This window comes from Crinia signifera, chromosome 5 (assembly GCF_055691185.1).
Source record: "Crinia signifera chromosome 5, ASM5569118v1, whole genome shotgun sequence".
In the NCBI taxonomy this organism is placed as follows: domain Eukaryota; kingdom Metazoa; phylum Chordata; class Amphibia; order Anura; family Myobatrachidae; genus Crinia; species Crinia signifera.
In genome coordinates, this window is record NC_139221.1 from 211,334,727 (window position 1) to 211,352,912 (window position 18,186).

General features: G+C 45.8%; 2 protein-coding genes across 3 annotated transcripts in view; one reads left to right on the plus strand and one right to left on the minus strand.

The window, feature by feature from the left end:
- The first annotated feature begins 1,500 nt into the window (after positions 1-1,500).
- On the plus strand, positions 1,501-5,135 carry YAE1 (YAE1 maturation factor of ABCE1). Its single transcript, XM_083188503.1, has 3 exons — positions 1,501-1,752; positions 3,641-3,762; positions 4,203-5,135. Exons 1-3 carry the CDS (start codon positions 1,633-1,635, stop codon positions 4,621-4,623), a joined length of 663 nt encoding a protein of 220 aa, XP_083044629.1. The 5' UTR covers positions 1,501-1,632; the 3' UTR covers positions 4,624-5,135.
- Positions 5,136-15,967: 10,832 nt separating this feature from the next.
- Positions 15,968-18,186, minus strand: part of LOC146080828 (mediator of RNA polymerase II transcription subunit 1-like) — a 141,300-nt gene continuing 139,081 nt past the window's right edge. The window contains exon 18 of one of the 2 annotated variants that reach the window (XM_083188505.1): positions 15,968-16,627. In XM_083188505.1, coding sequence (XP_083044631.1) covers positions 16,033-16,627 — 595 coding nt within the window. In that variant the 3' untranslated portion in view covers positions 15,968-16,032. The remainder of the gene's footprint in view (positions 16,628-18,186) is intronic. The other variant, XM_083188504.1, reaches the window with a different exon arrangement.

The window sequence follows — 18,186 nt, forward strand, 5'->3', positions numbered from 1 at the left end:
CAATATAGATCTCACTTTGAAGAAAAACCCTACCCAAATCTAATTCTATCTGCACATGTTACATCTGCCCCACCTGCAGTGCACATGGTTTTGTCCATTTGAGAAGGAATTTGTCTCTAAGAGGGAACTAGAATAAGGCCCTTTATGTGTAATGGGTATTACACAGTTTGCTACTACAAATCGGGGGGCACCGTGGCACCTAGCTACACCACTGCTTGTAATAAGATTAAGAATCAGCAGTGATCGCAACTCTGACAGCACCTAAATGACTCCCAGGGTGTGCTAGAGCTGCAGAGATACAGGTGGGATAAGGCTGGAGAGAGGTTTTTTTTTGCCAGGCTTGTGTGTCAACAAACACAGGGGGTTATTCAAGTTTGTTTGGTCCTGCGTGCATTCGCACGCAGTACCGATGTTGCACGTCTGCGCAGGCGGGTTTCTGCGCATGTGCAGACATATGGTGCGTGCACCCACAGAGAACTTTAGGTTCGCCTGGTGTATGCACCCATGTCGGCGTGTGGGAGGCGTAGAAGGGCAGGGGGCGCCGGGCTGCCTCATTACCATATGAGAACTCCCAGCGTTCCATGGGCGTACCCATGAGAATGCTGGGCGTTCTGATGGTAATGAGGCCGTGACGCAGGATCAGGGGGCGGGCAGATGACCTCACCGGATGTCAGCTGCCCACCCATATCAGTGACAGCGTGCACACATATGTAAGTGGCTTAAAAGTCACTTATATATGCGGGTACCTTCCACATCGTTCGATGGTCGCCGACCATCGAAAGATGTGGGAGGTTGCCCGCAGGCATACGAATGGATGTTTATCATACCTCCCAACTTTTGACCTCAAGAAATAGGGATACTCGAAGCCGCGCGAGCGCCCGAAAAGGGGGTGGGGTGTATGCAAATGAGGGTGCGGCTTATGCTAATTAGCCACGTCCTCATTTTCATACGAGAATAGACGCTGTGCGCATGCGCACAGCGTCTATTCTACTAGATTGGGGGGTCTCCCAACTGCCACCCCCCGCAGCGGGACAATGCCTGCCGCGGGTGGGACAGCGGGACAGGACCCGAAAATCGGGACTGTCCCTCTAAAATCGTGACAGTTGGGAGGTATGGTTTATGCTAAACATCCATTCGCAGCCTGTGCGGGCGAACCCACGCTGCAGGGGGGGGGGGGGGCGTTAATTCGCCGGGCGGGGTTTGGTGGATTTGCAAGGCAGCACTTTTCCCTGCTCAACACTAATTGAATTAACACCTAAAAAGTATATATATGTTTACTCAATATTTTTAGTTTAGTGTAATAAAAGTCAGAGCTTTCTTGTTTTTCATTTACAAAATTATAATATATGTCAGACCGGGCATTAATCTATACATTTGTAAAATATCGGTTCCAACTTCCGACCATTCACACTTGGTAAACCTGTATTCTGCCTGTCAGACACTAGGTGGCACTCGTGTCTTATTTCAAGGACCTTTTATGTAGAAAGTCGCGTCGCCCTCTTTGTGCGTCACCTGGCGCTAGTGCTCTCTCTGGTAGTCGCGGTAAATATACGTAACAACACAACAACACAGCAGGAGCCCAGGCTGCTAATAGTAGTGCGGGATAATACAGACGTGTCTGGGAACTTGAAGATGTCTTGGTTGCGGGTGACCGCGGAGCTGCAGGAGGATGCGGATGTGTTTGATGAGGGACAGGACGAGATGGAGCTTGTTCAGAGGGAGTGGAAAAGATCCATGGAGCAGAGACTGAGGGTAACGATTAGACGCCTGTATCGCGTGCCCGGCTGGGGGTGCGCACACAGGCTATATAGGAGTATACAAAGGAGAGAGTGTGTGTGTGTATTATACTTGCCTACCCGACCCTCTCCATGCGGGAGAAAATGATCTGCTCCTGGACTTCCCTGGTAATGTATGATTGCCAGCACCTGTTGTGAAACACCTTACCCTAGCTCCTCACAGGTGCTGGCAATCATACATTACCAGGGAAGTCCAGAAACAGAGCATTTTCTCCCGCATGTAGAGGGTCAGGTAGGCAAGTATGGGAGTGTGGTCCCAGGTAAAGGGGGCAGCGCCATGTTCCCTTTATGAATGTGTACTGGGCGTTTTTCCCCCCACCTTTCCATGCAGGGAAAAATTGCAAAAGTCTGCGTGGCCAGCTGCTGATTCCCCACATCATTACCAGACCACTGTGCAGCTGTGCTCCCCATCTGAGTGACACTGTCATCGTCGTCCCCACCCCAGGCTTGCGCAGCCGACCATGGCTCGCATCACACCCGCACCGTGGTCTCAACAGGAAAGGCTGATTGCAGCTTGCTCCGTCGTCCTCCGAGTCCTTAAGTCTGTAAGATCCGCGGCCAGAGTCACTCGGCGCGGCCAAGCTCAGAGCTCTCAAGACTGTAGTGTCAGAGTGGTGCTGCTGCCCCATCCACTATTACTCTGGTTGGGACTCAGTGGCGTAACTACTGAGTTACCCTGCTGGGGCTGCCTTACAGTAGTTACGCCACTGTTGGGACTGTGTGTGCGCAACAAACGATTGTAGTCTCAACATTAGTAATAATGCATACAGCTCCCTTGAAGGACAGGGGTGAGGAGTCCTTAAAGTCGGAACACTGCTGCACAGGGGTAGGCAAAGTACCTCTGTAATTGTCGGGCACATTAATGTAGCAGCTGCTGATCATGTCTCTGCTATGTGGAGCAGGTGGCAGTGCAGCTGGATAAAAGGGCATGCCCTCTGTGATCTGTGTATGCGGCTTCTGTCAGGGGAAGCAACGCTCATTGCAGAGGGAGAAGGCCGGGCGGGTGGGATTTTCAGCGGGGGCCGCACGACTTTTGCCAGGGAGTGGCATCTCTTGCTGGGGGAAAGGCGGGCTGAGACATCATGACGCAGCAGCACACTGATTGCCTGGACACGACTGATGCTGCAAGGCATCACTGGGAACAGGGGGACATTGCACTATAGTTGGTGGGTAGGAGCAGGCAGCAGCAACGCCACAGCGGGAGGCTGCCAAGGCTTTTCCAGTCATCCGGAATCCGGGTGATTGGAATAGCCACCTGGAGGGTTGCCATCAAATACGGGAGAATGCCAGAAAACGGAGAGGTGGCAACTCTAGATGAGCAATCGTCAGTCAGCAGTCAGGTGCTGAGCATAATGTAGGAGACGCTGATGCAGTCTGTGAGCACTGTCATTGCACACCAGGATGTAAATGGGCATTCCTGCCAACAATGGTAAATCATTCTCCATTATGCTGCTGGCAGGTTGTGTGGCAAGTTGTACACAGATATATAGATATATTCTCATAAAGGAACGCAGACCAAAAACAGCTTAAGACAGTTCACTTACCATACACCACCTGCCCACAGGATTTGGGCTTAATAATAGTAGTATTGTTTATAAAACTTTAGTACATGCATCCAAGAAGAAGAAAATGGAACTATGTGGTCTTTTGGTGACAATGGACTGACCTGGTATAAAAAGCCAACCTGCATTTGAAGGATTTAAAAGAGGATACAAATGACATCCATTCTAGTGCTTGCAATTTTGATTGAATTATGTGAATGAGTTATCCTTTGTTTCTTTTTTTAATTTACAAGAGCAATGTACTGTATGCTCCTCCTAACCAATGTATCTGTTTTCTTGCAGGAGGGCTATCTTGATGGAATAGAAGCTGGAAAAGATAACTCTCTGCAAACAGGGTTTAATTCAGGTTACAAGCTGGGAGTGAACATGCTTATGCCCTGTGGTGAACTTAGAGGAACATTAAGGTATGTGATTTTTATTTTTTATTTTTTTTTTTGGGGGGGGGGGGGGGGGGGATATATGATCCTTCATTGGGGGATGCCTCTGTTTGGGAGGTTGGAAATGCTACTGGCTTTGACTGTGTATTTGAAAACTTTCCAAAAACGGGTCTGCCAGGTACACTGAAATGGGATTATGTAAAAAAACAAAACGGCATTTAAACGGTAATATACCCTTTAAACGGTAATATACCCTTTAAAGAGATGCGGTGTGAAAGGGGTTTTACCTGGCAGACCGGTTTTTGGAAACGTTTTCAAATACAGGGTCAAAGCCAGTTATGTGGTCTGAAAGCAGCATGTATGGGCACCATGTGGATTGGATTAGCAAAACTTTTACTGAATGACTGAAATTGCACTCTATTCTTAAATAATCACAGCAGAATAATACAGACTTTTATTTTCCTTAGTGCTCTTGTCACATGGTGTCAAGTTCACCAGTTGGAACCTTCGCTGAGTAACCAGATTGGTGAATTGCTGACTGCAGTCTGTCAGTGTGAAGACCACATCATGAAGGCTCTGTCTTCCATTCACCAGATTGCTCACCCTTCAGATTTATCAAGCTCTTTGGAGGACATGGATCTCACCAGCCACATCCACGACCCAGATAAGAAGGCTTGCAGTGCAGACCAGAATTGTTGCCGTGACCAGGAATCTCTACCATCTTCGCTGCTTAGCAGTTGTAGGACTACACAGCAGCTGAGTGATGTAGTGAAACGGGAACTTGGCCGCATTCTGGCAGACACCTATGCTATAGCACAGCAGCTGAACATGTCTGAAGATCTACTCTATTATTTGCAAAGTCTCAAAACAATGTATTTAACAGTTTGAATTTTCGGCTAATTTATTTCAGCGACGGTTGTAGTTATGTTTTATCATCAAAAAAATCTTTTATCAGATATTCCTATCCTGAAATGGTAATATAACAATTAGGGAATAGCCATTAATTTTATTACTTGCAAGTTCTTTGATCTAGCGCTTAGGCTGGATTAGGTTTCTTATTTCATTTATAGGAAACTTCCTGTTATCACTGAAAAGTAGGAAGTTATCTGGGGTATAGATCATTCTAATGTAAACATCTGATCGATGAGCAGAATGCTTGCACTCTGTACAGTTCTTATTGCTTTATCTTGGAGCACCTGATTAACATACAGTTCTCTATTACACATTGCCATTTGTCTACTCTTCCCTATACATTACACTGGTGGAATCGCACTGTTCCTGTCATGCCTTACATTGCAGGCATCTCTGGATGTATTTAAGTTTTACATGTTAAATTGAAGGTGGTGCCTAATTGTTTTTCTATGGTATCCAGGTTCTACATTAAAATTGAATACAGAACATATGATAGGGTTTTCTGTATGAGCGATACTCGCAGAGCAATGTACATTGAATTTCTATACATCTATATCATTTTGGGATCTAGAGGATGGATAGTGAAACACAGATGGGGACTTCTATTTACTGATTTAGATGTACTATGCATATTGCACCTTTTTAATTAACCGTTTTAACTCAAATTATAAAACGGCAACTGCTTTCTATCACATGCTGGGGAGACGGTCAGGCTGGACGGCCTTGCCATGATATATAGGGTGGAACCCAGCTTGCGAAGGCAAATGCACTAAAGTCCTCTTTCCATTCACAGCAATTGCATGTGACGGTACACAGCCACCCAGGGAACTATCAGAACATGCCTGCATTGTTCGCACTCAACTCCCCAAAATACCGCATTGCCGCCCCCTATCCCCACTGTCAATCATAGTGCACTTTGAAAGATTGCGCACACGCGCTGCGACCACTGTGCATGCACAGAAGTCCATTTGCAAATTTAGGACTTCTGCATTCAATACTGAATGAGGGTCATTTTTAGAAATTCTTTTGGTATAGCACTGTCAGTAAGATATTCTCCACTTTGGCTCCGCGTGTGCCGATACATGCAGCTGTTATGTGCATTTGGAAAGCACTCTAAGGGGAGCGGCAGGCGGCGCAGATGGAGACCGGGTGCGTGGCGGGAGAATATAAAGAAATCTTATTCAAAAGACCGGGCGGCCGCTGATTGGCTGAGAGCTCAGCCAATCAGCGGCCGCCCGGTCTTTTGAATAGGATTTCTTCCTATTCTCCCGCCGCGCCCCCGGTCTCCATCTGCGCCGCCTGCGGTCCTCGCCTGCCGCTCCCCCAGGTACCCACAGATATATCGGATCTGAACATCGTGGGTGCTAAAAAGCACCCATGATGGGTCAGATTCCGATATATCTGATGTTCAGCAGGTCCGACGCCGTGATCCGATCCGATGTGCGCGGGACCGCTCATCAGATCAGATGTCAAACACCTGCGATTTTGGGCCGATTTATCGGCCGAAAGGGCCGAAAATCGCATAGTGTATGGGGGCCTTTCGTGAGCACCGGGTATTACAAATTCACAATTTTTCAGGTATATTTAATTTGTGGCTACTTGCTGATTCAGCTCTATATATAGTTAGCAGGGATTCTCTCAGGAATGAATCCCTGAGGGTGTCCTTTTCCTAGGAGTTAGAGGCATGCATGGGGGATAGTTATGTGCAGAAAAAACAATTGATTCAGCAGTTTACACGGAATCAGTGAGTTTATGTGCAGTAATTTTTCATTTTAACCGCTTGGAAAGTGCTTTTTAAATAACCTTTCCCACCGTTGGTCAACAATTAGCCAGTAATTGAAAATGCCCCATTCTGTACAAAGTGTAACTAGTGCCAGCACATTTATAATTAATTGTTGCTCTGAAGAGGATAATAAAGCCTTCACATCCAACCCAGGTAAGACCTCTTTATACGGCAACCAAAGTTTAACCCAGGTTGCTCGACCTGGCTTATTAACTTTGGAGCTTGACCCAGCAATAAAACTTTGGTTATATGTGCAATGTGAAGGGGTATTAATAATGTATTACACACTGCACCCAACATTCCTGGCTTGTGTCAGAGCAAAGGCAGTGTCATGCAGTAAAAGAGATTGAATTTTACTAAGTTCTGGCAGAATTAAGTGTGAAAAAGTAACAATACATTTTGGGATAAGATAGATCTAGGTTTGTAGATGTTCAAGGACAAAGTAGGTGTTACATCGTGCTGATGGTTTTTTTTTTCATTATTTTTTATACTGCAAGTGAAAATAAAATTGTATAAAGTATATTTTAGTTAAAAGGAGTACAAAATTTGGACCTGTGGAAAATGTTCCTTTTCCCCATAGTTGATGTACATACACATTGCTTGCAGGCCCTGATCAAAGTCTGGTGACAGCTGCACATAGCTGAATTCATTTTCTAGGTTCCTCTAAAACTTTACTCAAACTATTTCTACTGCCTTCTCAAATAGAAGTCAGTGAAAACTGTCCTTTATTTGCCTGTGCCTGGCCGAAGACGCGGCGGGCATCAGCCTGCCTGAGTACTCATGAGAACGTCCAGCATTTTCATGGGAACGTCTATAAACCGCTGGGTATGCCCATTTGCAAGCCCTATTTCCGCTGCTTTCTGCCCAGCCGTTACTGAATGGCTTGGTGACTGGAAGCCAAAGCCATTCGCAAAAGGGGAGAAAGTGTAATAATTGTTTTCTGGCATCTGCATCACTGTAGGAAGTAATATTCTGTGTAATTGTGTGTACACATGGTAAGATTTACAATACTTGATTCCTAGGACTACGCCCATCGCATACTGTACTTAGTGGTGTGCTATGCGATATTCCCGTTAAATTAAAAGGAGTGCCTGTATAATGAAATATCGCATGGCATGCGATGCGATTTTTAATTGTACAAGCACCGTGATGGGTGCTTACAATGTTAAATGCACCCCCATTGTCAACGCCACCCTCACTATAAAACGGCAAGCCCGCGAGGGGCGGAGGTACGTGTCCTCCGACCTTTTCATTCCCCCACTATCCACGTCGGCGTGGAGTTGACTTTAGATAGTGTGGCGAGGGGACGCGGAATATGAGCCCGAAGTGTGGCGAGCGCAGCGATGGGACATAGAATACATGTAACGTAATCAGTGTCCGCTCGCCACACTATCTAAAATAAACTCCACGCCGACGTGGACAGTGGGGGTATGAAAAGGTTGGAGGACGCGTACCGCTGTGCTCGCCACGCTTCGGGTTGGCGTTGATAGTGGAGGTGGCATTGACAATGGGGGTGCATTTAACATTGTAAGCACCCATCAGGGTGCTTATACAATTAAAAATCATATTGCATGCAATGTGATTGTATAAGATGCACTACGATCAAAATGGGGAGCGCCGTGCTAGGACCAGATTTACCAATCAATTTTGACTATATATTCTAAATCGAATCAGTATAGCATAGACATTGAATGGAGATTGAACGGATGCGGGACCATTTGTCGGCACTGCCATTAGGTCGACATGGGGTTTTTTTTTCACTTTTTTGACCCAAATGTCGACACAGTCGACATGGACACAGTTTAAAGTGAACCGCTGCACTCGGCACACTATTATAATCTAACTCCACGTCCTAGTGGATGGTAGGGCATGAAATACCGCCTGTCGGCACATGTCGGCTCAAAAAAGTGAAAAAAAACCATGTCGACCTTTTGACTGTCGACCTAATGGCTGTCTATCTTCTTGTTGTAGACAAATAGTCCGGATACCGATTGAACATAGTTTTAAGCTTTTTATCCCGATTCGAAGCCGACAGTGCAGCAATGACTATACAAACGATGTGGAGGCACTCAGGAGATTCCCATAGGACTGCACGGCGGCAGTCAAACGTGGTAACAAAAGGTAGACAAGACGGTCTTAGTGCCAACGTTTCGGGTACAAACCCTTTATCAAGACATAACCAGAAAAAAAGACTTACTTACATTTATAGGGCTGTGTGGGGGCAAGGGGCACCTCGTGCAACCATCACCTGCACGGCACCCGGCGAGCGGGAGATGACGTCACCCCAAACCTGGAGTCTGGGAATCCGGGGTCACCGGGGGGGCGTGTCCAAGTATCAAAGTGCTGGTGGCCATGGAAACGAAAGACGCTGTCTGACGCGCTCCTGTCAAGACAGTGTGCGCATCAGCGGTCTGTGAAAGAGGGGCGTCGGAACGGAGCTGGCGGGGGTCTGCCTGGTGCCGCACTTGTTCTGCTTGCACGAAGGCTGTGGGACAAGAGAGGCATGACAAACGTCTGTACAACATGATACATATGTGATCACAAACTTGAGACATGACTAACAAAACTGGCAACATAATAGCAGGCTGGAAAGGAGTACCCTGGACAGTTCACGGTAGCGTGGAAAAGTGAGGAGATGTAGGGGGGGATCAATCTGAAGAAGAGACCAATGTGTGAGACTATGTGGGAAGAAATTATGTGCTACGTGTAATGAAAAAGTGCTGAACTGCAAGTGCTGAAAAGAAACCGATAGTGAGGAAAAACCGTGATCTGTGTGTCAAAGCGAACAGTCAGTATGGTAGTGTGAATGGAGCAACCCAGACGTGGGTTGTGTAGACAGTGACCTAAGTGTATGTATCTAATGAGAAGTAGAGGGGGAAAACCTAAGAGATGTGTGTGAGGGGAAAGCTACCTGGCCAAGAGCATAAGAAGGAGAGTAAAAAAGGGATGAATGGAAATGTACAGAGATAAAGGATAGTATGCAAACATGAGACATAAAAACCGTACAAATGACCACTAAAGAAATATAGAGTGGGGGGCATAATATCTAGAATGCCTGGAAACATGGCAAATAATGGACAAGGATCTAGGGGCTGGCCAGAACAGAACAAAAGTCCAAATTTTATAAGAAACAAGAAAACGGAAGAATCTCATTGAGTCCATGCGGTTGGACCGTATTCAGTCTATGGATCCATTTAGATTCCCATCTCAGAAGTGCACGTCCTGTCACCCCCACGGGGATTTTCTGGAATACAGTCAATGATTTTATATTTTAAGCTAGGAAGGGTATGATTAAACAGTTTCCAATGGCGGGCGACTGGTTGGTCCGATCCTTTGGGGCCCAGCGCTGCCCTGATGCTCGATTTGTGTAAGGCGATCCTTTCTTTAAATTGTCTTATCGTTTTACCGATATACATGGATCCGCAAGGGCATTTAATGTAATATACCACGTAGCGGCTGGAGCATGTCAGGGGGTGTTTGATCTGGATTTTGGCTCCTGAGTGAGGGTGGAAAAAATGATCACCTGTTTCCAAGCCACTACAGGTGACACATTTCAGGCATCTGAAGTTGCCATTTTTTCTTCTTAGGAAGGTGGTTGGGGTTTCATTCTTTAAACGCGAGACGTCATTTCGTACGACCAGATCTTTGATGTTTTTACTACGTTTAAAGGCTGGCATTAGATTGCAATTTTTCAGAGCTGGTAGTTCAGGGTTGCTGGCAACCAAAGGCCAAATTCTTTTGGCGGAGTTCACCAGTTCATTGCTGGCTGTAGAGAAGCATTGAGTCCAGATAATCCTATCTGTGGATGCAGAGGGGGGTGTCGGGGCCAGCAGAGAGTTTCTGTCCATTTTCAGGACTTTCTCACTGGTCAAGCGGAGCAGCTTGGTGGGGTAACCCCTCTTTCACAGACCGCTGACGCGCACACTGTCTTGACAGGAGCGCGTCAGACGGCGTCTTTCGTTTCCATGGCCACCAGCACTTTGATACTTGGACACGCCCCCCGGTGACCCCGGATTCCCCGACTCCAGGTTTGGGGTGACGTCATCTCCCGCTCGCCGGGTGCCGTGCAGGTGATGGTTGCACGAGGTGCCCCCTGCCCCCACACAGCCCTATAAATGTAAGGAAGTCTTTTTTTCTGGTTATGTCTTGATAAAGGGTTTGTACCCGAAACGTTGGCACTAAGACCGTCTTGTCTACCTTTTGTTACCACGTTTGACTGCCGCCGTGCAGTACTATGGGAATCTCCTGAGTGCCTCCACATCGTTTGTATATATCTCTCCCCTTGCGGGACGGAAAGGCACCTGAGTCTTTAATTGGTCTGCGAGTGCCAGGACTCTCTACACTCTATACCCTCCTGCCCAGTGTCTGCACATTGGACCAGGAACCGGGGCACCGCCACTTTCTCCGCAGATTGGACCTCTGCACCCAAGACATCACCTTCACGTCCACTACACTGGTGTTTCTTCACTTCCACTCGGAACAGGAGCCTTCATATCATGACCACTAAAGCCACCATACCTGGCTTCAAGGATATAAAACTTATCCCGGGGTCGACACTGGTCCTCACGGACTCTGAAGCTGAATCAATCCTCTTCAAAGATCACCTTGCCGACAAAGACGACTCACCCTCTACAGACCACCTTATTACTTTGCTCACCCGCCTGAAACAGAGAGAGATCGACTTCTATTTGCATGGGGTAACTCTCTCTGATTATTACAGAGAGAAAAAAAATCCCCCGCGGTTTCAGGGTTAAAAATATCCCGACTACAGGGAGGCATAACCCTGAGTTCTGCCGCAGATGGACATCGGCCCTCAATAAATGCTCTCTGGACCTCATTTTACTGGTTATTGAGGAATCCAAAAGAGAACTGGACATTGTTAGAGAAAAAATCATGACCTTTGAGGATACACACCTTCCAACCATCAGATCTGACAAATCACAAGATTGGTTGAAGAACTTATCGAACAAAATTGATAAATACCGGCAGGATCTAATCACCTTTAAAAAAACTAAGTTGGAAACTTAACAGAGACTACGCTGAGTACAGGGTGTACAGCTGGGCCTATGGTGGTAACCAGCAACAGGACAGACGTCCCAGATTTAGACGTCAATACAAACCGAAGGTTGACACCGATCGCTCCAGCGAACTTTCCTCCAGTGACGCTGAAACGTCAAAAAACTACAGGGGCAACAAGGGCCGAAAACCCCCCTCTGGTGTGACCACCAGAGCAAGAGGACCACCCCCAGGAGAAGACCTACCCGTAGAGGAGGCCAGTGCTACAGGCAAAGTAAAAAGGAAGGCAGGCAAGAGAACATAGTTTTCAACCTCTCCAATTTACCCTTATCCCGCACTGAGATTGCAGTCCTTAATAAAGGACTCTCATTCGTACCTACACATTCTCCTGATCTGTTTGAAGACAAAATTGATATGTATAAATTGGGACGCAGACTCCGATTGAAGGAACACTTCGGGTGCCAGCTGACCCTCCCCACCGGCGTACGTTTACCACACAAACCCAGCAACTTCGACCCTGTCTCCACCAATCTTGGAATAAAAAGCTTTTTACAACACATGGACCAGCAGATATCCTCTGTACACTTTAAAAAAACTCCTACCGCCACCAATCTCAGCACTGATGAAAGATTGGCTCTGAAATCCCTCAGTAACCGCACAGATGTGGTCATTAGATCTGCAGATAAAGGGGGAGCAATAGTGGTGCAAGATTTGAAGGCATACAAAAAGGATATACATCGGCAACTAGCTGACAGTAAAACTTACCGCCTATTACCAAGTGACCCCACTGGTATCTTCAAAAGAACTCTGGACAACTTCTTGAATGAGGCAGTACTATCAGACATTATCCCAGACTCCATCAGAACTGCATTAACCACCGACTTTCCTAAAACCCCCATACTATACACGTTGCCAAAAATCCACAAGGATCCCATAAATCCTCCGGGCAGGCCCATCATAGCAGCCCGTGACTCCTTATACTATACAGTGGCACAGTTTTTGGATCTCTTTCTGCAGCCCATCGTCCAGAGTCAAAGAACTTACATAAAAGACACCACTGCCCTGCTTCTGCACCTACAAGACCTAACCCCTTTGAACAAGAAATACCTCCTGTGTACCATCGATGTGGTATCACTGTACACCAGCATACCGCATAACAGGGGCCTTGAATCAGTGAGACGGTCAGTACAGAGCAGCGGCATCTACACTGGTCCTGATTGCAACTTCTTTACAGCACTATTGGACCTAGCCCTCTCTAACAACTGTTTCTTATTCGACAACAATTTCTACCTGCAACACTCAGGGGTGGCGATGGGTTCTTGCGTCGCTCCTAGTCTGGCGAATATATTTATGTTTCATACTGAAAATGACTTATTCTTCTCCAACCCAGCTTATTCTGCCAAAATAAAAATGTACTATAGATATATCGACGATATCATCCTGCTGTGGGATGACACAGAGGCCAGCTTCATCTCCATGATGGAACAAATCAATGACACTGATGCGGACATAAAATTTACCTTTACTTGCAGCTTTGACAGGATCAACTTCCTAGACGTCCAGATAGCACAAACAGATGATCTACAGCTCTGTACCACAGTGCACCATAAGGCCACGGACAGAAATACAGCATTACTTGGGAGCAGCTTTCACCCTCCAGCCAGAGGTTACCCCACCAAGCTGCTCCGCTTGACCAGTGAGAAAGTCCTGAAAATGGACAGAAACTCTCTGCTGGCCCCGACACCCCCCTCTGCATCCACAGATAGGATTATCTGGACTCAATGCTTCTCTACAGCCAGCAATGAACTGGTGAACTCCGCCAAAAGAATTTGGCCTTTGGTTGCCAGCAACCCTGAACTACCAGCTCTGAAAAATTGCAATCTAATGCCAGCCTTTAAACGTAGTAAAAACATCAAAGATCTGGTCGTACGAAATGACGTTTTGCGTTTAAAGCATGAAACCCCGACCACCTTCCTAAGAAGAAAAAATGGCAACTTCAGATGCCTGAAATGTGTCACCTGTAGTGGCTTGGAAACAGGTGATCATTTTTTCCACCCTCACTCAGGAGCCAAAATCCAGATCAAACACCCCCTGACATGCTCCAGCCGCTACGTGGTATATTACATTAAATGCCCTTGTGGATCCATGTATATCGGTAAAACGATAAGACAATTTAAAGAAAGGATCGCCTTACACAAATCGAGCATCAGGGCAGCGCTGGTCTTCAAAGGATCGGACCAACCAGTCGCCCGCCATTGGAAACTGTTTAATCATACCCTTCCTAGCTTAAAATATAAAATCATTGACTGTATTCCAGAAAATCCCCGTGGGGGTGACAGAGGACGTGCACCTCTGAGATGTGAATCTAAATGGATCCATAGACTGAATACGGTCCAACCGCATGGACTCAATGAGATTCTTCCGTTTTCTTGTTTCTTATAAAATTTGGACTTTTGTTGATATACCCCTCTGTTCTGGCCAGCCCCTAGATCCTTGTCCATTATTTGCCATGTTTCCAGGCATTCTAGATATTATGCCCCCCTCTTAGTTTTGCCCCCCACTCTATATTTCTTTAGTGGTCATTTGTACGGTTTTTATGTCTCATGTTTGCATACTATCCTTTATCTCTGTACATTTCCATTCATCCCTTTTTTACTCTCCTTCTTATGCTCTTGGCCAGGTAGCTTTCCCCTCACACACATCTCTTAGGTTTTCCCCCTCCACTTCTCATTAGATACATACACTTAGGTCACTGTCTACACAACCCACGTCTGGGTTGCTCCATTCACACTACCATACTGACTGTTCGCTTTGACACACAGATCACGGTTTTTCCTCACTATCGGTTTCTTTTCAGCACTTGCAGTTCAGCACTTTTTCATTACACGTAGCACATAATTTCTGCCCACATAGTCTCACACATTGGTCTCTTCTTCAGATTGATCCCCCCCTACATCTCCTCACTTTTCCACGCTACCGTGAACTGTCCAGGGTACTCCTTTCCAGCCCGCTATTATGTTGCCAGTTTTGTTAGTCATGTCTCAAGTTTGTGATCACATATGTATCATGTTGTACAGACGTTTATCATGCCTCTCTTGTCCCACAGCCTTTGTGCAAGCAGAACAAGTGCGGCACCAGGCAGACCCCCGCCAGCTCCGTTCCGACGCCCCTCTTTCACAGACCGCTGACGCGCACACTGTCTTGACAGGAGCGCGTCAGACGGCGTCTTTCGTTTCCATGGCCACCAGCACTTTGATACTTGGACACGCCCCCCCGGTGACCCCGGATTCCCCGACTCCAGGTTTGGGGTGACGTCATCTCCCACTCGCCGGGTGCCATGCAGGTGATGGTTGCACGAGGTGCCCCCTGCCCCCACACAGCCCTATAAATGTAAGTAAGTCTTTTTTTCTGGTTATGTCTTGATAAAGGGTTTGTACCGGAAACATTGGCACTAAGACCGTCTGGTCTACCTTTTGTTACCACGTTTGACTGCCGCCGTGCAGTACTATGGGAATCTCCTGAGTGCCTCCACATCGTTTGTATATATCTCTCCCCTTGCGGGACGGAAAGGCACCTGAGTCTTTAATTGGTCTGCGAGTGCCAGGACTCTCTACACAAATTGAATGTTGATAGTATAAATTAAATGTAAATAGCACTTGTTAGCCCTAAGATTCCATTGCTATGCAATTTTTGCTATTTCACACGCTCCGGCTCCTGCCGGGCGGCAAAATCCCGCACAGCCAGGAAGCTGTGCCTCACACAGTAGTTTACAATGAAGGGGATGGCCACAGCCCGGCAGCTGTCCCTTCCAGTGGTGGGATCCGGCTGCAACCGGGCCGTGGCAGTCTCGTGTGAATGGACATAATTGTGTCCATTATGAAATACAGTGTGCGGCACGGCTTTTCACCATCTTGCTGGAGCGTGTGAAATAGCCCTTACAGTGGATACACACAGTGAGATTTTGCTGGCTATCCGATTCAATCCCAATTGTATCAGGATCAAACAGCAAGCAAAAAGCATTTGATTTGGACTATATAGTACAGATCTGTACTATATTCTCTTGCCTGCTAATACTTTTTTTATTCGATTTACACTACACGGGAGCACGCATCAGGATCAAATGCTGCTAAAATCATTCAATTTTGCTTCTGTAAGCAAAATCGAATAGAAAAATAGTGCATATCTCACTGTGTGTACACACTATTAGTCGGAATTAGCAAAGGAATCTCACCATGTGTACACACCATAGGACGGTCCTTGGCAGTGGTATTTTCTGGTATATGTACATACATAATAAAGAAAATTGTGTTACCATATGTTGGAGGCTTACATGCTATTTCCCAATTGCTGGATAATAGCCATGGTGGTATAAAAAAGAATAAACAATATTGGTGACAGAATTGCAGGTATTGACAAAAGTGGTTTTAGAGCCAGATCTTTAGTTTACGCAAGCAGTACTAATGTGTAAGAAGGAAGTGTTGCTTCTTGTTGATAGCCCATTTTAAAAAGAGACACATTTTTGCATTTAAACACTGCTATTTATTTATGGGTATTTTATAATGAAACGAAACAAAACCATAATTAATTTAGATCGAATAGCAGTCATCCATTTCATCTTCAGGATTGGATTGTGACTTCACCAACCCAGAAACACTCAGGCTGAGCTCATCTGCAATGCTGGAGCTTAGCTCTCCTGTGATGCTGGAACTTGGCTCCTCTCCCATGTTGGGGCTGGGCACTTCTGCCATAATGGGGCTGAGTTCCTGAACAATGTTAGAATTTGGCTCCTCAGGAAGACTAGAGTAAGTTTCTTTAACAGGACTAGAATTGGGCTCTTCTGCACCATTAGAATTGACTTTTGCAATACCAAAATAGGCATCTTCTGTATAGGTGTAATTTGGTTCTTGAGGAAGACATGGACTAGGTCCAAGTGAGCCAATAGCATCATGGAAGAGATCCTCATTGGAATCATAGACTACAGCATGTGAATCCTCAGAAGCGGAGACGGTTTCTTGTGGTATGTTATGTGATGGATCAGTTCCAGCTGATGGAGATTCTGCTGATGTCTGTGGAGGTAAATGAATATTGCTGTTTGCACAATTAGTCTCTATCTTCAGAGTAATCTCTGGTTTCTGTGACTTCTTGAAGATCGTCCTCATAGTGATGGGAATGGACATACAACTGCCAAACCAAAAGAATGAAACAGAATATTTATGGTTGCTCAATACTCATAGCCCCAACTTACAGAACACTTCCAATATGTTAGTTTAGTGAGTTCAATAGCACATTCTGCAAGTTTTTATAGATACACTTGGAGTATTTTATCTAGCTGTTTTTGCGTTTGTTATACAAATAGTTTGAGAACGCTGACTAATGTCAGTTTAGGCTGCTGTAGGGCTTGCACTGCGGATTTAAAACTAGCTTCCAAGGCCACTGATATACCATCTGACCACTGCATGTGTTTCTAGAACATTTTCATCTGGTTAGTGGTTCAGCACCCATGCAAGATTGTGAAAGTTTCTACAATGACCTTCGGTGTCCTCACTTGTATGGTTCACAGCCTTGTTAGAATAGTAGTTTGCATATAGAATGTAAGGCTGTTTACAACTATAAGAGGATGACTTGCCAGGCGGGGCCAGGTTAGTAGGTTACAAAAGTTGTGTAAATAATGAAGTAAGCAAATAAATTCAGACTATTAGATTGCAAGTCATTCGTATAGTGGTTTCCATCTTTTGGTGACACACCTAACGGACTGAACCTGCTTATTAATTTACAGGATACTTATTTTACAAATACCGCAATAGCTATCAGTATGTGTGGCCGACAGCAGCATCCCACTAAACAGAAAGTAAGGGTATAATGACACTGCTCCTTCTCCACAGCCTAGCCCCCCCCCCCTCTACCTGCACACTAATCCTAACTCCTCCCCTAGTGCCTAAAGCTAACGCTACGACACCCCACATGGGGGTGTCTGTTTGGATTAGCGGTCCACATGTCCAATGATCTCGGGATTGTGGCCCTGGTGCCACGGCCACGTTGGTATTCCAGAATAGCTAGCATTTTAATTGTATCCCCAGTGATAAATAAACCTGTAGATATATACTTGGCATTCCATACATTTCAGTTTGTTCCTATTCACTCCTGCTTAGGACATCACTGACAAATTATTTTCTGGACTCAATAGTATTATATCACATTAATCTCAAAGTTATAACATTACTACATAACATACTTTCATGGCTATGGATAAAAAGCATGATTTCAATGGGCCTTTTTAAACCGTTCATCCATATTGGCTGTACAGCTTGTAAAAGCTGTGTGCTAGTTATATACTACTTTAATCTGTCAGCTCTCTTCTTTCCATAGAATGCCTTAGGTGAAGTTCACACTGGAGCGATATTGGCGTGATGTGTTTCAATTCAGGCTGAAATAACACATCACCCAGTCTGCAAATGCCAGAGGTCACTAGCGACGTCCTCTGGTTGGCCCTGATGCACGGTCATCCAGGCAAAACCGCTAGTGACCTAGTTCTATGTAAATGAAGGACCAGGTGATAGGTTGCTCTGTCTTTTATATTTAGTTGTAATTTGTACCAAGGATCTGATATTTACAGTTGTCTTCAAAATTATTCAACCCCCACTGAAATTGAATGTTTTGGCCAGTTTGACATTGATTTTGATCATTCAGTCATCTTGCTTACATTTACATGAAAGAGGCACTTGTAGGTCAGAGAAATATAA

Bases quoted from the DNA above. Each gene is read 5' to 3' on its own strand.
- YAE1 (XM_083188503.1), top strand. From the start codon at position 1,633: ATGTCTTGGTTGCGGGTGACCGCGGAGCTGCAGGAGGATGCGGATGTG. The intron at 1,753-3,640 runs GTAACGATTAGA...GTTTTCTTGCAG, and splicing joins CCATGGAGCAGAGACTGAGG to GAGGGCTATCTTGATGGAAT. The intron at 3,763-4,202 runs GTATGTGATTTT...TATTTTCCTTAG, and splicing joins GAACTTAGAGGAACATTAAG to TGCTCTTGTCACATGGTGTC.